We start from the raw sequence: 21,860 nt of genomic DNA, 5'->3' as shown, positions 1-21,860 counted from the left end.
TTGTTCCTGAGGCTGAAAGATTTACTGAACTCGTCCTGAACTTTGCTGTGAGAAGAAGCATTTTCATCTTTTTATTCATTTGTATTTTTTTCTTTAGTAGCTTTCAGCGATTAAAAGAATAATTGATTAATCGCTGTTAAGATTTCTCTGCTTCTGCTCATCACTCTCTTCGTTATGAAAATGACAGTTTTTTAATGAGTGTTATTTGTCTCATTTGGAGTTTTGTTCATTCATTTCTAATCGACTTTAACGAACTCCACCAAACAGGGCCAGCAGGCTAGTTTGAAGCTTCCCATACTAACCTCATTAAAATGGTGCCAGCAGAAGTGACTGTATGTATGAATGTATTCCAACACAGTTTCAATTAGCTAAAAAAATCCCAGCGAATAATAAATATTCTTTATTTTCTTATACCGAGCCTTCAGGTCATCGTCGATCTGAAACACGGCGTCTCTTTTTAAGGACTAGAGGAAAGAAAAAAATCGATTATATTCACTTTCAGTTCCATGTTACCCTCTTAGATGCTGGTAGACTTGCATTATTTACAATTCAAGATAATACAGTAAACGTATTCATACATGTGCTCTCCTCAGATCAAAACCTCCTTTCATTTATAGCCAGCTTTCTGCTGATTGGTTGCCCTTTCTGATTAACATGCACGTGGGTGGGGCTGACTGCATTAGCATCACATTGCCATTGACTCTGCCTGCACAGTATGAATGCTGCAACCTGTGCAGGATTCATTATAGCGCTACATAGATTCACATAGCCTGTTTGCCTTTGTGTATCTAACTTCCTCTCTTTTAAAAATCTGTGCCTGCACTGTTAGCCATCAAGCACACAATGAGTGGTTTGAGGTAAAAACTTCTTCCTGTCTTTGAGTCCTGTTACTCTAAAAGTGGTTTTTGCACAAAGCTCTCGCTCTGCGCACCGACAACAAGTTAACAAATTAACTTTTCTTGTCCTGCGGCCATGCTGGCTGATGGGGATCCATCTCAATTCAGCATTTTCTCCTGTCCAAACTTATTTTTAGCAAACATCGATCCAAACAATAGCTGGCTTCCTTCGCCAACATGGGCCGGCGTTCTCATAATGGCTGGTGGCAATTTCCCACATGCTGGCCGTGCACCAGGATCTGTAAGAGCCTCGTGGAAAAAAGAGAACATAAGATGATTGGTGGTCTGTTTTATACTCTCTCATCCTCCTTTTACTAATTACTTCCCCACAGTGTCTCCTATGTGCTGCTAGCTTCCATTTCCATCCATCTTTCCAGTTTTCCGTCCTTCCTTCCTCCTTTCTCTGCCCTCTTTCTGTCGTAAACTTTGCTTGTTTACCCCCCCCACCTTCCAAATTCGTTCATCCACTCATGCTGCTTCCTTCCTTCTTTCATCCTTTCCTTCCTGCTCCTAAATTCCCCCAACCATCCCCTGATTCGTTACACACATCAGTCTTCACATTCATCACGGCCGGCTGCGCTGATAAAAGGATTTCCCTCCTTAGGTTGCACCAGTCGTGTCATGTCAAATCTGCTAAAATCAGCGGAGGAGGATTAGGAAGAAGAAAGTGTTTAAAAGTTTCCCACAAAAACTGTTTCGTACATTAAGACAGACTGCTGATATGAGATGGACACAGGGAGGGAGGGCGGGCGGGCGGGAGGCGGTCTCAGGAAGGTGCCCTTGAATCCAGTTTAGTCCAATTAAATGCAATCTCACAGATTTCATGGATGTGTGGTCAGAAATGAGGCTGTTGGACTAACGGTGGGCAGTGTATATAATTAGAATCGCGATCTCACACTCCATTAGGGTTGCAAATGTCCATTTGTCAAACCTCTGTCTAACACACATTCACGCTCCCCCTCTCTCCTCAGGCGCCGCCACTGCAATTACAGAAAGGTTTTGGCTATTAGACACCCACAGACCACACAGGCAGATAATGAAATAGAGTCGTGCACACTCTTCTCGAAGCATTTTTTTAAAGCACGCAAAGAACGACCCGTAATTCCCGAGCGCACATGCGCAGTGACTTAAGGCGTCCTTGTTACAGCCATCTGGACAGGCTGCACTTCACATGTGTAGCTGCTGGCATGTTTAATTACAAGGACGCTGCATCAAGTGTGAGCTGAACACCGGTGCTGTCATAGTTCAACCTTAATTGACTCTCTGTTGGTTATCCACCAAGGTGAGACAGACCAGTGCAGATTTACATCACAGCCCGCACCAGTTAGCAAGAAAGGCCACGCAGTCTGTCTGAGACGGGCAAGGAAGACACTGGCAGTTACACAAGAAAGTCATCACATGCAAGCACAAACTGTTGTGAAGCCCGCGGAGATGCATTTAAACATTTTCATCACGAGACCCTCGGAAGCTGTTTTCTCTCTGACAGAATACAGAGAAACAAACTAGAAGCTAAGTTCGGATGCACAAGAGTCTGAAACCATAACTGTACATACATTTACAAAAAGAAACGTTACCTTGTCGAATCTATAAACTCAACAAATGTGGGTGTTTGTTAAGTGTTGGTGTCGTTGCTCCAAAAAGTAATTTATTACACATCACACGTGAGTAAATGTCGGTCTTAGCCCATCCTAAAAGTGTTCATTTGTGGAACCAGGGTTCTCTCTTTTGAGATACGTGGACAAAAGTATTAGGCCACATATTTTTTCACTTCCCAGTTCCATTGACATGGGTGTAAAAAATCGAGCGCCTAGCCATGCAGTCTGCCTTTGCAAACATTTCCCAAAGAATGTCTTGTTGTAAAGCGCTCAATGAATTCGTGCATGGTACTGTAATAGGATGCCACAGCAAGGTCCGTAAAAGCATGGCTGGATGATTTTGGTGTGGAAAAACGTGTAGAGCCCTGACTTCAAACCCATCAACCACCTTTGGGATGAACTACAATGGAAATGGCAAGCCTGGGCTCCACATACAACATCCATTGTCTGACCTCACAAAAGCTTTTCTGGATAAACTGACAAAAATTCCCACAGGCATGCTTCAAAATCTTGTAGAAATTCTTCACAGAAGAGTGCAAGCTGCAGTAGGGGCACGGCTTTTGGAAAAGCTAGTGTAGATGTGGCCCGATGTTTTTGCTCATATAGTGCGTGGCTCACTTGGATGGATTTACCATCATATCTTCACAAATATGCACATCAGACAAAGATAATAAAAACTGCAGATGTATGCATTATACAGGACTGATAACAACCATTAAAGAAATATTAGCTTAGCCATTAGGTGATGTCTTCCTCCTAACAGCAGGTACCTATCACCATTTAGCAGGGTGGTCGTTCCACCCTGCTAAATGGAAGTAATATGCGGTGTGTTGAGGGCTAAAAAAGCCACAGAAGTCAGCATCGGGGAAAAAGGGTAAGTGATAATATAGCTCATGCAGAGAACATTTGTATTCCTACGGGAGTCTTTTCTCTCCAAGCTGCAGGAAGCAACAGAAAACCTCTGGAGACATGAAATAAAACCGAACTGATACCTTGACCTCACCTTTACCTGCCCAACCTGTTTGTACTGTTGCCCATCACAAGCACACAGACACACGAATTTATCCCGCCGCCCACACACACATTTACACACAGGTTCTGGAGTGTCTCACACCGTCTGCCCCTCGTGGTGAAAGATTTATTCAACAGCAGCTGTCTGAGGAAGTCAGCTGAGACTCTGCTTTAAAAGTGTTCCAGGTCATTTGATGGCGATGCCTCCCCGAGGTGCACCGTAATGGCTCCTTTACCTTTTTATGGCTGGAGAGCTCCTCCTGTCCACAGCCGGTGCAACACCAGCCTCATACGAGCCCCGGGAGGATGGGGGGAGGAGGGGATTCATGCAGCGGTGGTTTGTGGCTGTGCAGACCGAGAGAGATGGTTTGTTCCAATCAATGAGGGGAGTAAAATGAGTTATGGGTTAATGTGTTTATGGAGCGGCTTGCAGAACAACTTTTCTTAGGTTTTGCTCTCCTTTTATTGCTCAGGAGACGAGAGGAATAACTTTTGAATGAGCCGACTGTAAACTTGTAGAGGGCTTTTTTGCTTTTTATTTACCCTGTTTGGGGCTCTCTGCCAACAAAATACTTGAAAATATCCCAAAATAAAACTCTGTTCATCTGGATTTGGGGCCTCCTCAAACAAAACACCTGCTGTAGAGGGCAATTTAGTTTACAGTGAAGTCTAAGTGCTGAGGAGAAATATGATCAGGCAACCAGTTAAACAACTTCTAGTTTTACCTTCAGGTTTGATTGGTCCAAAGCACAGTGTGGTTTCCTAATAAGTGCACAGTTTTTAGTTTTCCAAATTTCAAACTTCATAGATGGACCTAATGGCCAAGGAGTCAGACAGTTTTTAATGCTCTTGTTCAGTAGTTCTCCAGGGTTTCTGAAGGTCTTTCAAATGTTTTCTTTTACCATTTGCTGCTTTTTCAGTCATTTCCTTCAGTCAAGTCCTTGTACCTGACCATTTTCTGAGGAATTTTCTTTTGTTGTCTGCTGATGTTTGTTGAATTCTTCAATATCTTCAAGAACTTTTTACTAGCAGTCTGTTGCTAAACACATTTTTCCCATTTCTTTAGCTGATATTTTTGCAACAACAATGTAATTCCCAAGGAGCTATTAGTCACAAACACCGCACACAATGCCGAGATATGTAGTGTGTCCTTAAAAATTTGAGGAAACTGGACAAGTGGAGATCAGAAGAAGTCTAAAAACTATTTACAGCAGACAAGGAGAATCTGAAAGTGATTTCCTTAAAGGCCCTGACACAGGATGTATCTGGTCCTTCAGTTGAGCAATCTACAATTTTTTTCAAAGCATCATCAAATGGAAGTGGCTTCCTTTAGAATAGACCAAGAAGCCAATCTTAAGGATGGGAAACAGGGAGAAAAGGATGAGGTATGAAAATCTGACAGATGTCCAAGATCATCTTGACAGAACAGAGCAAAAGGCAGCCAATATCCAAAGAAAAGCTTTCAATGCGCTTCTAGAAGACTGGAGAACTATTCCTGAGGACTAAATTTCAGAAGGCTTCCCCAAAGAGCTCAGGCTGTGCTGAGGAATTAAGGTGGTCAGTCCAAATACTTTACAAATGCTGTGTTTTGCCTTATATGGTGTATTTCGATGTATCTTTGCAGGTTTTAATAAATCTCTGCACCTATTTCCAATTTTCCTAGCAAAATAGAAAGAAATGATGGGTGGTATAAGACTACAACACTGTACTGTATTTGCTATGTTTAGCATGTTAATCACAACTACATTTGGTCACCAAGAAGTCTTTCTCTTCTCTCCTGAACTCAGCCAGTCCTCAGCTAAACTGAATCGCTCTTCTTCTCTTGTCACTCTTAGCTGCCCTCAAAGTAAATCATTCACTCGTTCTCCTTGGCTTTTATTTTCCTTCTCAGGACTTCTGACTCACATAAATAGTGTCTGAAACTCCTGACACCTTCGCTCTCCCCTTCGTTGGTTGCATAGAATGTTAAGTGACCTGGATACTCAACTGCAACAACTATCCAGTTTTTCTGACTTGAGATTTTTCCTCCCACATTTCCCAGTGTTTTCCAGCCCTTTCAGTGGACATGAGTGGAATGAATTGTAAAGGTCATGTGTTGGATTTGAAGTTAACAGCATCGCTGCACAGTAGAGTCATATTTATGATAAAAGTCACTGAGATTGCGCCTGCCTGGCATCATCTGTGCAGAAATCTCTCTAGATTGAGGCGGTGTTGTCCTACAGGATACTGCAGAGGCATGCCTTTTACCAAAATGTCATCAGTTTTAATCCCTGAAGGAGGAGAAAAGATAAAGATGAAGAGTAAAAGTAAATTTGTCAAAGCTGAGAAAAGCTGGAAACAGAGTTTAAGAGGTTTAGAAAACAGTTCTGCGTGTCTGCAGGTCAGATGATCACAAAGGTTCTTGTTGTTGGTATATACCAACAACGTATATGTATAAGATTTACACCTATTTTTCACTCATCCATCCTCAATCATACAAGTCAGAAAATCTCAGCAAGTTGATTCTGTTCATAACATTATGCAAATTATGTAAATGAGTTTGCATCAGTGCAACTTTTTAATTTATAGGATGAATTATCTGGTTTCTTTCTCCCTTGAAACGGGAGACAGTTTCTGTTTCAGACAGTAAAGATGATAAACTATGACTGATGAGTTGAGTCCATAAAATATGTAGAAGATTATTCAGGTTAAAATGAAAACCAGCAACTAAAGCAGTGAAAATGCCAAGTATCATTGACATGAAAATGAAAATTAAGAAAACAAGCAGGAATTACATCCCAGGAACTCTGGGGTGGAAATTAGTGTCAGAATTCTTCCTTCTCTAACCCACAACAAGACACAGCAGAGGTCCGTGTTTCCCTGAGCCAGGTTCTGTTTCTTCCTGTTAAAAAGGAGTTTTTCCTTCCCACTGTCACCAAGTGCTTACTCAGAGGGGTTGTTTGGTTGTTGGGGTTTTCTCTGTGTCATTGTAGAGTCTTTACCTTACAATATAAAGCACCTTGAGGTGATAACTGTGGGATTTGGCACTGTGTAAATAAAAGTGAATTGAATCTAAATTGAATAAGGTGTCACTGCACTGACGCATCAGGTTAGTCTGTCACTCCTGAGTCATCATTTACCAACGAGCAGGGTTACTGCTGTGACCCGTTTTAACCCCAAAAACCTGTTTCTCAAAAGCAAACACAGTCTGTAGTGCCTACGTCTAACAATCAGGAGATGAAAATAAAAAGTCAGCCAAATTAAGTGCAAAGCAGAAAGGCAGCTGAACCTCCACCCCCGCCGACGTCTCTCTGAGACAACTAAGACTCTTATCTCTGTTTAGTGTGGATGCTCCTGGCAACTGATTAATATTTGATTAAGCGGGAGGAAGAAATCAGAATATTGAGTCATTGAGTAAGAAAACACTCAGAAAATAGTCTGAGAATAATGAAATGGACAATTTCTCCCCACGAATAGCATGTTTACTTAATGCAGCTAACATTAGCTGTGCTAGCAGAAGTAGCCTTCTTTGCTCACGAGTATGTACGTACGCTTGGAGTTTCCCGACACAACCACGATACAGCCAGTCTTTATTTAGCTCTACAGAACAGTCCTGGTTAGCAAGGCTAGCATTCCCATTGCTGTTTTACAACTTTCAGTCACAGCTAGCTTCAACGAGTGGTGGGTGACTGTGTGACATCTCAGAACCAACAGTTAACTGCATTGTGTCTTAATAAAATATTAATACCTTAATTTACCAGGGCAGCATTTAGTCACCTTGCTTTTTATTTATTATGCTTTACATTCATAAAAACAGTTGTGATATCTTTCACAAACACAAAAACAAAGCTAATTCAGCTAACTGGGTTAGCTAACTCAGATGGGTCTTTGCACCGATGTGTCCATAAATCCATCTTTCTTCTTAACTACTAATCTAACTGAAGGTAGTTTGGGGGGGGGTGTTGAATCTATACCAGCTGTGACATCTATCGCAGGTCTAACATACAGAGCCTGCTGCCGACTATCACAGCTGACCGATTTAGAGTAACTGGTTATTCTGACATGCACGTTTCTGCATGTTCTCCGTGTGCCTGCATGATTTCTCTCTGGGCTTCAACAGTCCAAAATCCAAAATCCAGAACCTTTTCGCTGTGATGGGGACTGTGCTGAGCTGAACTCTGCCACCTCACCAACCTATAATTTCAAATTTCAGCACTATGTACCTCAACATGTGGATGCAAGAAAGCTAATTTTTGCAGCAGTCTTTTCCAGACTTTTCAACCATCTGCTTTTCATGCTTTGTTTCTACATCTCTACCCATTTCATTTCTCTTCTTTACTTTCCCTAATCTCACCAGTTTGCTCTTCTCCCTCTACGGCAGATCTCGCTGGATGCTCAGAGGATTCGGCTGTTGCAGCTGCCGGAGGGGAAGGCCTCCACCAGCTCCTCGTCCTCTGGGACCAGGCAGACTGTCTACGAGGTTTGCGTTTGCCCCAACGGGAGGCTCTTCCTGTCCCAGGCTGGCACCGGATCCACCTGCCAGATCAGCAACAACGTCTGCCTCTAGGACTCATACGTACAAAAATAAATAAACGCATCCTGAAAGAGAGACGGGCTAAACAGACAGATGTACACATATCGCCTGCCTTTAGGACTGATTCACAGATAACACGTACAGAAATACAAAGACTGCCAGAGCTGATGGACAAACAATCATAGATACTGTACTTACACAGACACAGTGATGGAAACACTTTACAATCACAGACTGATGTTTAGGCCCAAATGATATGTTTTAAGCTCCTGACATGTTCCAGTTTAATGCAACCTTTTTCTTTCCCTTAATTTCCTGAGTTGAAGTCGATCATCATGAGAACCTAAAAGTCTCCGCTAAGCTCTTCACACATAGAGATCATTACAAGAACAAAAAGAAACAAAGAAAAAGTTTTTTAATACAGCTGAGGTCTCCGTCACATTGGGAATAAACTGACTCTATTTAGCAAAAGGCCAGTATTTGTAATATATCTGTGTGATCCTAACAGTCATACGCAGAGATCTGTAATCACACCACACATATTTTAACACGTCAACATGGTACACACACACACATTGTTTGCTTGTAGAAGCCTCCTGGTAGAAACTAAAAGGAGGATCTCCAGAGAGTTACTGAAAGAGATGCTGACGTGTTCCCTTTCTCTGTCAAGAGCATTTCAGTACGAGAATCACTAGGGTGATCACCTCCTTTTTTCCTCTGCCTCCATCTTCTCTTTCCTTCCCTGTAGCTTGCTTCAGTTGAGGTTTTAAACTTCACACCAGTGGTTCTCAAACTAGAGGGTGGGCGCTAATTTAGAGAAATGATTTTTGAAGGGAAGGACAGCCTGGAAAGACCTTTGTTTCACAAAGATTCCACTTGGATCCTCTCTGTATTTTTGATGTTTGATATAAAACAAATACACGTATATGCATCCAACAACTGTGGGATCCTAACATTTTTCAGCCTTTGAAAGAAAGTTTGAGAACTACTGATGGCGAATGTTCCTAGAGTTCGATCGGGACATAAAACGAACGCAAAGACTTTCAAAACTTTTTAAGTTCAATTTTAAGCAAACAGCATTTACAGCGTGCCTCTGTCACAGTTCCTTTATGAGTTTGTTTGATTTTGTGGGGATATGTTGATGCTAAATTGTGACAGTAAGACCGTGTGCAAGTTGCTATGCTTATCAGACTGTGAAGCCATGTTCATATCATATTGCCTTTACTCAGCTGGGCTTCTGTTCGTTTCCAAAAAATATTTGGCTTCAAAGAAACAAACTGCATGTTCTGCAAAGTGCTCAGTTTGTTTTCTTCTAAAGCAAATCTTTTCATATTCTTTGAATTTGCAGAATTTTTATTAAATATCTAAAATTTTGTCCTTCAACGGGATGTGAAGGGATTCCTTCACATCCCGTTTATTATCTCAGAATTCTGAGTTTTTCTCGGGACCCTGAAGTTACTTTCTCTTCAATGTAGTTAACTTTACCATCAGATCAGCGAGTCTAGAAAGTACGGCACAATATGGTCACCTGCAGTCCAGCAACCATCAACTGCCAGTGTAGTTACACTAGTCTCCGTCAGTGTCTGTGTAAAAATCAGAGTCAATCTAAGCGAGCCAAAAAAGAGGAATTATTATCAAATTTCAGTTGAAGGGAATGGAGCTAAACAGTTAAAATAATTGTGCATCTGGACATCCTAAAATATGTCAAAGAGCGATGTTTCAAGTGGAAGAACATGTTAGTGTGGTGGCCTCATGCTTGTATGAGGTGATCCTGAACGGTAAAGCCATAGCACGCTGATCCCGTGGTTACGTTTTTCTCACGGAAATCATTCCCTTAACATTCAAAGCATAATGAAACCACATCAGGAACGTTCATGTTTTCCACATGGGTGTGGTGGTTGGGGGTGGCTTTTATTTATATAGCACCAAACCACAATAAGAGTCACCTAAAAGCGCTTTGTGTTATAAGGTAAAGCAAATTTAAAACTGTCAGAAGAAAAATGATCAAAATTCCAACTTTTGTTCTCTAAAGTTGGAATTCTGATCTTTTTATTCCTGTTCTCTCCCACAGGGTCCCATTTCACTCCGGACGATCACTTGAACGTGCCCCATTAACGTTGGAGAGTTGCAGTTTTAGATTGTGTTAGAAGGTCTCTGGTTCAGATCTCCAGTCTAGACTCACTTTGTCGGCCTAATCTTTTAATCTTAACTCTTGTATTCCTCGTGATATGACATGAACAAGGCACCAGAGGCTGAAGCATTGATCTGTTCGAAATCTTTAAACATTTAAAGCAAACTGTGTTAACTTTGAATTCTGTGGATATTTTATTTAATCTCATGTATTGATTGTATGCCAACTGTTGTTGTTGCCTGCATAAATTCTGACCCCTGAAAAGAGAGCATCGGCTTCCCTCCTGTCGTCCTAACACTGAAGAAAATGACGAAAAACAGCAACAGCTTTGATATTTCCAAACCTCGCATATAAAAACACAAACATCCAACGTGAGCTGCTCGAACCTCGCCGGTGGTCACCCTACTTGTTTCTTGCACTGGGACATTTTTTTAAAAAGGACAAAAAAAGATTTAAAAAAATAAAAATACACAAAAAAACCTAAAGTGAGCCACTCTGTTGAAAGAGGGGAACTGTGCCTGTGCCTTACGTCGATGCACTTGTGGCAAGAAAAAGCACATCACCCAGACTTTCTTTGGCATCAGTGAGTATTATGATCTCTGATTTCAGTTGTGTTTCATCACAAATCTTTCCCTGTGTGCGAATGCAAAGACCTTTGTTCCATATTTGACTGTAGCGCCCCCTGCTGTCAACACCTGACTCTGCAAAAGGAAGTGCCGGCTTTGTTTTTTTCAAGTATCACTTTAAGTTCTTGTTGCTTTACATGCTCAAAATCTGAGGTTAAAACGTGTAACGTGATCCTTTGGAGTTTAATTTGCCAGTGTCTTTGATTTCCACTGCTTATCTTGAACCACTAGCTCAAAAATATCCAGTCACGTACTGCCATTTTGTCACAAGTGCTGGCGTCCAAGAGAAATACACAAGGGGGTGTTTGGTTTAGCAGCTACCCTTGGAAAGAGTAGCTTGGATCTATTCTAATGGTTGTCAAAACTCATCTTTAAAGCTGCAGGAGAGGTCATCAAATGTCATCCATCCAAATGCTCATGCGGATTTTCAGAGGACGATCTTGGAGGCGATGATCTCACCAGAATCTAAATTTATTTTTAATTTTTATGGTTGGCATCAAAATTGAACCTTCATGACTGCCCAGTGGTTAGTGAAGCCTGTGAAGCTTTAATTTGATTGTTTTCACCATCTTGTTGTTCTAGAAGTATCGCCCCCTGGTGGCCATTAAAAGCAATGCAGGTTTCAGGCATTTCTGGGTAGGGCTGTTCGATATAACGATATATATCGGATGACGATATAAAAACATCATTTCATTTTACGCTATCGTTTGTTTCGTGGTGTCGCAAAATAAACTGTTTACGGCGATATTTTTTCATGGTTTTGATGGTCACTGTAGTTATTATTAATTTCTTAAAGTTCTCTCTTTCTCTTATATTTAATATAACCACACTACGGACGGACAAGCGCCTGTTTTTATGCGTTGTGGTTAGCAACAACGACGGTAAAACCATCGCGTGTCCGCTTGTTTATGTTCCACATAAACCTTTCACAATAAAGCTCAAGATCCTGTTGAGACTTTTCAAAATAAACTGAATCATGTGAAAGATGCAGAGTATTTACGGATGAGAAGTAAAAAAGAGCCGCCAGGAGCTAAAAAATAAACCTTAGACTCAAACGTTAGAACAGGCTTTTCCCCGCAGCACGCCGTGTAATAAATACTCACAAAGAAAACGGCGGCCGTTTCAACCTATGTCTAAAAATGTATCGTTTCATGCATCGGTTAAAACACTCGACTCCAGGTACATGACGCGCAGCTGGAAACACTTCACGCAAGTCGAGCTGCCCGAGATTCACAGAATTTACAGAAAATGTTACATTTTTGTGATTTATATCGACGATAGATGTCTTATATCGGGATATGAGATTTTGGTCATATCGCACAGCCCTATTTCTGGGGTGACTTTGCTTTTCAGATCCAGTTGGTGTGCCAATCTTTTATACTGTCTGTGGGTTAGACCAGCCTCACTTTTGCCGCTGGCACCAAAGGACATCTCATGTGTATCACTCGGTCTTTGTGTCTTGACATTGTCAGTTCAATGTAGTGTTTTGAGATCAGAAGGAAATTCCCAAAACCATCCTACGATACTGCACAGATATTGTCGAAAGCTATCGAGAATATCTTCAATTTAACAAAGTGTTTTCCACCAAGTCTTGCAGAACTGTGCAGTATCAATATTGTCTGGCTGATGTCTGGCTGCAGAATTAAATCTGCGGCAGCAAGTATGGAAGGTTGCCTAATTACCATATCTGCAAGGCTGTAGTAATACATCAGCAAAAGCATTCACTGACGATGCGTTGAGTTCCCCCTCGGTTTCTGTTTCCGTTTGGGTCGGGCAGCCAGCCGGTGGTATGAAAACATCGCTCACCTGTGATGTGTAAATGTGGCAGAAATTGAGGCATTTTACATCTTAAAGCACATTTTAAGATGCAATAACTGGAAGTGCAAAGTTGTGAAGATCTTTCATCGATGCACCGAAAAGGAACTCGACATTTCCTATTAAACGCAGTCACAGTAGTGCGCAGCATTTATTTTATTCATGTCTCAGTTGTTGCGTGTGTCACATCCTTTTCCAGAGTCGGGTGTACCAACCTTCCTGCTGTCTCCAGCTTCTCGGTCGCTGTATATTAAAGGACCTTCACAAATATTTCACCACTAAAACTGAACCTAACTGATGTATTTGTTTTTTGACTACATGTACACAGGAGGAATTCTTCTTTTTTATACGGTTGTATATGTAAATAATGTAACCTTGTCGCTGCAGCATTAGATGATTCACACTGACAGAAGAGAAACACTGCTCTTTTACAAAAAGGAAAATCTTTTTATATTGTACATCAGTATGTGTTTTTATACCAAAAGGGGCAAAAAAAATAACAGTGTTAGAGGATGTCCACTGAGTTAGCATGTACAGAAATGTATACAATGTTCGCCTGTGGAGAACAAGCTGGTTTTGTTTTTCTGCCTTCTCCTTCCTACGCCCGTCTCTCCTGCTGAGCTCAGATGTTCCACTCACACACAGACCTGCCTTTCATTTGGTTTTGTTGCCGTTGTTGTTGTCGTTCTGTTGGGCCCGAGGTCTTTGCATTCTCTCAAAGTGTGCCGTGTGTAAATCTGTGCAACTACGAGTGAGCTTTTGTTTTGTTTTGGTTCTTCTGCTCCACAGAACGTACTGAACGACGCTCAGAGAAGTACAAAGAAACAGAAAGCAGAGACCGGGATGTGGCACAGGGCTGAGGAGAAGTGTTTTGATCGGGCATACCCAAAAAGAAAAAGAAAGGAACAGCAGCTGGTGTTGTTAACTCACAGTAAAAGGACTTAAGAAAGTAAATAATTACTCATTAGCCATCGCTCATCTCATCCAGCGGGCTGTTGCTGATCGATCTCTGTGATTGACCGGGCGGTGTTGCTCTGGAAGCAGTTCTTCCAGCCCTGTGTTTATGCTGAGCGCTCTGTACTTCTGTCTCTGGCTACGCACTGAGGTTAACATCCATCCTGAGTATTTATATTTTTCTTCATTTTGAATCTGAAACTGCCGTTCATGGAGTAGTTTTCAAAGATGCCAAAATAAAAAGGCGTTGTTTAAATCAGTGCAGTGGTCATTGGATCCTCCCTGACACGCAAGCAACTCCACAAGCTGAATTACAAATCCTGAAACAAAGGCAAAGTCCTGGCTAATTTCCTTCACTAGCAACACATGTTCATATTTCAGTATAATTTTTAATAATAGTCTTGATAAGAATGAGCATTAACTTTTGCCAGTGTACCAGTAGCTAACTGTCCATTGATTTTATGGGAAATATCCCCAGTTTTTACACTGGAATTACAGATACAGTTAATGACGTGCCTTTTTCTGCAAGCTCCGATCACACAAGCCCTGAGCCGGGCTGTAGACTGCTGCGTGTTGGCAGCTGCAACCACCGGCTGCCAGGGGAAAGAGTATTTTTCAACCGGTAACTGGAGGTTGTTGGCACCTGTGTCCAGTCAGTGAGTCCTGCAAAAATAGTAGGCTTGTACTTGCAGACAAGTTGCCATCTTTCATGCAAGCTAATGCAACCGCAGCAATCTGCTAGCAACCAAAGCAATCACAAGCATGCATTTGATGCATCACCCTCTTTTAACCTATTTCTGCTAGCGACAGCCGCTAACTGCCAACAACCACCCAACTGTTTGGTGAAGTTTCCACGAGAGACTGTCTGAGTGTGACTGAGGCCTCCTTTTTCATTTTATGACGCATGGTTTCAGAAATGTTAAAAATCCCAACAAAATGTGTAATTAAACTTTAGTTCAACAACAAAAGCTGATTCCCCGCAGGATTCGTGCTGATGGTTAGTTCATCTCTCTTTTAAAACAAAGTTTATCTCAAATGCATGTGTCTCCCAAAAAACACAATGTCATGGAGCAGTAAGTTAACAATAGAAAAGTGTAAATATAGGAGGTTTTTTTAAGGTTTCTATACACTTGGCTTCAGGCAGTTTGAGAAAAATCGGACTTTCATGTGAATCTGACAGTTATTGAGTAAAAAACATTTCAAAGGGAAACAGGATGTCCTCTGCTCCCTCAGGCTGAGGATCGCTGGACTCAGTTACTTTTCATCTGCACTGCAAACAAAAAGGTGAATGGAGCACGGAGAAGGTTACGCACACATTTCAAGATAATGTACTTTTATTTATATGTTACAAGGCTGACGATGAGTTTATGCCCTTGTTCTAAATCTGCATTAATATATACGCACGGATCAGGCGTGACATAATGAGCACTGATAGGGGAAGTGAATACATCATTTATCTCTTCATCATAGCACCTGTTAGTGGGTGGGAGACATTGGGGAGCAGGTGAGCTTTCTGTCCACAAAGCTGATGTGTTAGAAACAGGAAAAGGGGAAAGTGTGAGGATCTGAGCGATTTGACCAAACTGTGATGGATAGATGGGTCAGAGCGTCGAAAACCTGCAGCACCTGTGGGGCGGGCAGAGTGGTCCAAGGAAGGAACGAGTGGTGAGCCAGTGACCAGGTCATGAGTGTCTGAGGATCCACAGAGAAGACTCAGAACATCACAGTGTGTGGGTCTGCATAGCTGCTGACCACACTAGAGGCACGAGAAATGGTCACGTGGGCATCAGAACTGGATTACGGAGCAACAGTAGGCGGTGCCTTAGTCTGATGACTCACGTTTTCCATTACATCACGCGATTGGTCAGGTGCTTGTGCGCCGCTTACCTGGGAAACACCTGCCACCAGGAGGCACTATGGGAAGGAGGCGAGGCAGCGTCAGGAAATGTTTGTGCTCTGAAACCTTGGGTCCTGCCATCCATATGGATCTTTCTTTGGCACGTATCACCAGCTGAGCTTTGTTGCAGACCATGTACACGCTGTCATGGTGACCGCACACCCTGACGGCTGTGGTCTCTTGCAGCACAAAGCAAAGATGGTTCAGGAGCAGTGTTAGTTACTCATTACTGATTACTTCTCCAAAAAAGTAATCCTGTTACTTTACTGATTACTTATTTTCAAAAGTAATTAGTTACTTTATTACTTAGTTACTTTTTAAAACCAGGATGCACAACCCGAGTACGTAATGAAGCAGTAGACCTTTCAGCCCAATTCTATTTTTTCTGCATATTTCATCATATAAAATGTAATTAAATTAAAAAATCTCTTTATAAAACTTGTTTTATGAGTTTTAATCTTTTAACTTTTAACTCATTGCATCAAGCAAAAATTAAGTTATATGCAACAGTCTCTGACTGGAAGAAATTAGTTTAACATTTAAACCTTTTCTGCATGTTCCAGCATATAAAATACACTCAATATTCAAATAGATGCAAGTAAAACACAGTAAACAATAAATAAAATCAAAGATTCAGCTGCACTAAGTCCTGTCGCTCTTGTTCAGCAGGAGTGGGGCGGGTGGAGGTTTGCCCGATGATGCAGCGGTCATGTCAGTGGGGGGATCCAGGGGGTTCTCTGTGAATGTCACATTCCCGTGGCAGCGTGTTCGGATTTGAAGTTTTCATTTTCGCTGTAAAAAGAAGTTTTCAGAGTGCACAGTGGACGCTAGTGTTTTGTCACTCTTTACAGAACCAAACTCAAGTAATGTGAGTACATCCACTCTTTAAACGCTGCACGGTCATACTGTCTCCCGCACTCAAATGATCCATTGTTGATCCGAACACGACCGTTACTGTTGCACGCTCGCACGTCATTGTCTTGAGACACACTCACAAACAAAATCACGGTTTAGTAACACAGTAAACTAACAGTAATCTAATTACTTTTTTGCAATAATAATCCCTTACTTTACTGGTTACTTGAAAAAAGTAATCAGATTACACGCGTTACTGCCCATCTCTGTTCAGGAATGGTTTGAGGAGAACAAATTCTCCAGATCTCAGCAACAAACAGGTCATGGAGGCCCGACCTCGTAGCTTACAGGACTTTTGCTAAGATCTTGGTGCAGATACCACAGCGCACCTTCAGGGTTCGAGTGGACTCCATGCCTCGACTGGTCAGGGCTGTTTTGGCAGCAAAAGGAGACCAACACAATATTTGCATAGTTTCAAAAGCTAGCCTCAGTGTTTTCTGCCTCAGAATATTTACGTCTGACTCAAAATGTGGAGAAAATGTGAAAATCTCTGACCGTACAAAGAAAAATACCACTTCACTTGCCACATCATTCTGAATACAGTAAAAATGCAACTTTTAAATGGTACTTTCACTTTGGAGATAACAATCTCTGTTAGACAAGGCAAGATCAAAATGTGAGCAGTTATACATCCTTTCAAGTTTATGCCGCTCCCATACCTACATCGTGCTTGTCATGATCGAGCGCGATCCAAGCTGAACGTGGGACTTTCAACAGTGATGCTGGATTTAATCTTCACAGAAGACGGCGGCCCACTGGAGTCGTTATCTGATGTCGTTTCCTGTTTCATCTAGTTTTCACATTTGCTGACGTCTTCTTCTTCATCATCATTGCGGCGCTATCGTTCCGACGGCATGAGTAATCATATGTGTGAAATTGGTTCGATGTTTGATGGCTTTCTTTGTCTCCGAGTGTAAAACTGGTCGACGTGCAAATAAAAATCAGTGAAGTAAAAGAGACAGGCACTCTTCGGTTTGAACAAAAAGCACTCCCTGGGGCTTTTTGCCAGGCATTAATGAGGCTTTTTATTCCAGACAAAGTAGTCCCAACTGTCTGTTTGTGTTTTTTTTAAGAGTAAGAATCTGCAGACGGTTACTCGAGTCCAAGTCTTTCTGCCTTGGAGAGTAAAGTGGAGAACTTATTTTCAGTCTTCTAAGTCAAAGCCACTATCGTCACCAAGATGCCAAGAGGGGCAACAACTGCTCTTCCGGAAACTTTCCTGTCACTAAAAGTCAATCTTTGACCCCCTAAAAACAGACAAATGAGGACTTTTCGGCTGTTGTGAGAAAGCAGCGGCCACATTCACTCAGCATAAACTTACATTTCCTGCAGCGTCTTTTTAATTTGATCTTCTTCACCCGACCTGCACTCTGAGCTGTGCCAGAGTGCAGATGGGGTCACGCCTCCCATCTTGTTTTGCTGTGTTATCAGCTGAGAGAACCGGTGCCACCCCAGATTAAGGAGCGCTCCTCGCCTTCTTCGGCTTACGCTGCCGAGGCTGCAGAGTGATCTGTGCTGCTGAACAGCTGGAGGCCTGGAAAATGTGCTTTGGCTGGTCGGCTCATTAGACAATTTTCACAGAGCGACGGCAGAGCTCGAGCAACAGATATGCCGCAAGCAAATTTTCATCTTAGTGCGTCATTAAAGCTTTTTGTCCTACATTAGATTTGCAGAAATTTCCAAACATCTTTCTCTGATAACCAGTGGGACGGGTGATTATGTCATTCAGCTGATCTCATTTCAACAAAGCTGATGGCTCTGAGGACGTTTCAAGGTCAAGTGTTTTGTTTATTTTTCATCCAGAAAGGTCTTTTTGACATAATGTGCCATTGTAGTAGAAGAGCTGTTTCTTCACACAAAGATGATCATTTTTCTCTCCGATTATTGTTCCAATAAAAGCTGGCAGTGAGGCAGTGGCTCTTTTACAAAGCTTGTCAGCTGCACGGACAGGAGTGAAGTCTGAGAAATGCAAAATGGCTTCACGCAAACTACAGAAAATATATTTATTAGTATGAACTGGTGGGTCAGTGAGGCTGGTCTGGTGTGGAAGTTCCCACTGAGGGACAATTTACCTGATTTAAACAGCTCATCAGCCTTTCAGCATACGGCTCACCTGCTCGAACCTGTGAGTCACTGCAGTCATCAGTTTGCATTTGAATGGGGTCAAACTGGCCGTTAACTGTAATAAATTGGCAGGAATCACAAATCTGTGGCCGTCTACATGCACATAAATGAACTGCTTACATTCAGAATCCAGACAGAACCTCATAGATTTGTAATTCAACAATTCCTCCACAATTAGTGACGTAGTTGCTGCAGGACGGCAATTTCACTGCAAAGTTTCATGACAAAATGCTTTGATATAGGAATATAACCACAATACAACCAGTAGGCAACCAGCTCGTTATTGTGAACAGGCAGGTTGGTGTTGAGTTCCGCTCATCACTGCAGACTCACTGCACTTTGCAAACCTTTGCCAGCCTCAAAGTTATTCAGACTTTGATTGTTTGGAGACTGGTTTCCTCCCACTCCAAACTTCTGGGAGACCTGTTGGTCACTGCAGCTGCTTCCAGTCAGCTCAATACAGAGAAATTCACTGTAAGCAGTGGACAACCATCTTAGCTGCAAGGAGGTCGTTGTCCTTTTTTTAGTGACTGAGTCATTATGTTTCTGCATTTGTTTTTTAACTAGATTAGATTAGATTAGATAGAACTTTATTAATCCCTCGGGTGGGTTCCTCTGGGAAATTCGATTTCCAAAAAAGCACAGCACCGACAGAAGTTACAGAGTTACAGAATATTATATATATATATATAATACACACACACACACATATATATATATAAATACAGAGACAATATAAATAAAATATACGAAGGGGATAAATAGAATAAATAGGAATAAAAATAAAAATACAAGTGAATTGCACATTTCAAGTATTGAGTCTATTGCACCGTTGACTATTTACAAAAGTATTGCACAAAAGGTATTGCACAGTGAGGTGCAGAGGCACTACAGCTTAGTTGTTCCCCCCTCCTTTGTCCTCCTGTTTCCCCTCCCTCTCCCCTCCAGAGAGGAGTTAAACAGTCTGATGGCGTGTGGGACAAAGGAGTTTTTAAGTCTGTTAGTTCTTGTCTTGGGGAGAAGCAACCTGTCACTGAACAGACTCTTCTGGTTGTTAATGGCCGTGTGCAGAGGATGCCCAGCATTGTCCATAATGTCCATCAGTTTCTTTAATGTCCTTTTCTCTGCCACTGTCACCAGAGTGTCCAGCTTCATGCCGACCACAGAGCTAGCCCTCCTGATCAGTTTCTCCAGCCTGGATGAGTCCCTCTTTGCTGTGCTGCTCCCCCAGCACACCACAGCATAGAAAAGTACTCCAGCAACCACCGACTGGTAAAACATCCTCAGGAGCTTCCTGCAGATGTTAAAAGACCTCAGCCTCCTGAGGAAGTACAGTCGGCTTTGGGCTTTTTTATACAGGTGCTCTGTGTTGCATGACCAGTCCAGTTTATTGTCCACCCACAGCCTGAGGTACTTGTACTTGTTGACCACCTCCACCTCCTCCCCCTCTATCTGAACCGGCAGTGGACCTGCTCTAGACCTCCCGAAGTCCACAACCAGTTCCTTAGTCTTTGAGGTGTTGAGTTGCAGGTGGTTTGTGTGACTCCATGCGACAAAGTTCCTCACCAGACTTCTGTACTCCTCTTCCTGATCATCCCAGATACACCCCATGATGGCTGTGTCGTCTGCAAACTTCTGAATGTGGCATAATTCAGAGTTGTAGCAGAAGTCAGAGGTGTACAGGGTGAAGAGAAGAGGGGACAGCACAGTTCCCTGTGGGGCTCCTGTGCTGCTGACCACTGTGTCAGACGTGATGTCCTTCAGCTTGACGTACTGTGGTCTGTCGGTGAGGTAGTCAGAGATCCAAGCCACCAGGCAGGGGTCCACCTCCATCCTGTTCAGTTTTTCCTGAAGCATACAGGGCCGGATGGTATTAAAGGCACTGGAAAAGTCAAGAAACAGGATCCTGACCGTGCCTTTTCCCCCATCCAGGTGTGAGTGGGCTCTGTGTAGGAGGTACAGGATGGCATCCTCCACTCCGACACCCGCCTTGTATGCAAACTGTAGTGGGTCCTGGGCATGTTGTACCTGTGGTCGGAGGAGGTTGAGGAAGAGCCGCTCTAGAGTCTTCATAAGATGTGACGTCAGTGCCACCGGTCGGAAGTCATTCAGCTCATTGGGCCGGTTCTTTTTGGGGACCGGGACGATGCAGGATGTCTTCCATAGGGCGGGCACTCTCCCCAGTCGCAGACTGAGGTTGAAGACTCGTTGTAGCGGCTCCCCAAGTTCAGCAGCACACGCCTTTAGCATCCTAGGACACACCTTGTCTGGGCCTGCTGCCTTTCTGGGGCGAAGCTTCCTCAGTTGTCTCCTGACCTGATCCACTGTGACACTGGGAGATGTTTGGGAGGAGGGGAGGGGGGGAGATGTCTTGCTGCTGAGAGAGGGATTGGAGGAGGGGGGTGTCATGGTGTCAGGAAGGGGGGGAAGCGAGGGAGGTAGGAGAGTGGGGATTGGACTCTGTAGTGAAGGTGAGGGTGGGGGGGTTGTGGGCTGGTCAAACCTGTTGAAGAAGTTGTTAAGTTCGTTCGCCTTCTCCACAGTCCCCCCCACTGTGCTTTTCTTGGTGTTGTGGCCTGTGATAGCAAACCAGAATACCAGTGATATGAAATCTACCCAAAGGTTGCACCTGGTCAGCTAGTGTGTGTCACTTGACTTATTATTTATTGTGAGCTTGTGCGTACCCTAGTTATCGTTTGTGTCTTGTTGTCCTTGTAATAGTTGGTATTTACTTAGTTGAGTGGTTGTTTAGTAATGAAGAAATCTTTTCTGTGGCTGTTTCTGCTCTTGTTTCAGCTGACGTGCAGGTTGCTTTTAGTTGTTTTCCTCTTGTCTTCCTTTCTGTCCAAGTCCTGTCGTTTGTCCTTTGTCTTTCTATATTCCCCGTCTTCCCCGTTCCTCCCCAGTGTCAAGGTAACCCTCGTTCCTCATTTAGTTTTGTCTTCCTGCTTTATTTTGGTAACTTGTGTTGCGTTTCCTTCCCCTGCCTTGTTATGTCTATAGTGTTCAGCTGTGCGTCCCACCTGTTGTCTCTCATCTCGTTATCCTGTGACTGAATATATCGTCTGGTTTCCCTCTGTTCAACCTGTTGTGTTTCCTCTCTGAAAATTCCTAGTGTTTGGAATTCTTGTTCTTGCCCTAGTTATTGTTTGGATATTTGGAGTAGGGGTGGGTTTTTATAATCGATTTATCGATTAAAATCGATTCTGGCTTGGATAACGTAAAATCGATTCATTAAAATCCTGAATCGATTTTTTAATATTAGTTTATTTTGTCTGAAATGCCAGAATCTCAGGTGAAAGATCACAAAATTTCAACAACCACCAAACAGCTAAGACAGTAAATGAGAGCAGGTACACGGCTTCTGCACAAAGACGTAAACA

At 42.6% G+C, this 21,860-nt stretch overlaps 1 protein-coding gene across 4 annotated transcripts in view; it reads left to right on the top strand.

The window, feature by feature from the left end:
* Positions 1-10,414, top strand: part of sgcd (sarcoglycan, delta (dystrophin-associated glycoprotein)) — a 425,600-nt gene extending 415,186 nt beyond the window's left edge. For all 4 annotated transcript variants that reach the window (XM_086308254.1, XM_086308253.1, XM_086308252.1 and 1 more), the window contains one exon: positions 7,863-10,414. In XM_086308254.1, coding sequence (XP_086164380.1) covers positions 7,863-8,048 — 186 coding nt within the window. In that variant the 3' untranslated portion in view covers positions 8,049-10,414. The remainder of the gene's footprint in view (positions 1-7,862) is intronic.
* Positions 10,415-21,860: the final 11,446 nt, after the last annotated feature.

The sequence above is a fragment of the Aulonocara sp. 'chitande type north' Nkhata Bay genome, linkage group LG10 (genome assembly GCF_057382095.1).
Source record: "Aulonocara sp. 'chitande type north' Nkhata Bay isolate Kocher_YH1m ecotype deep benthic linkage group LG10, A_spYH_male_GT1.1, whole genome shotgun sequence".
Lineage (NCBI taxonomy): Eukaryota > Metazoa > Chordata > Actinopteri > Cichliformes > Cichlidae > Aulonocara > Aulonocara sp. 'chitande type north' Nkhata Bay.
Note: the sequence above shows the minus strand (reverse complement) of the source record. Positions and strands in the feature narration are given on the sequence as shown.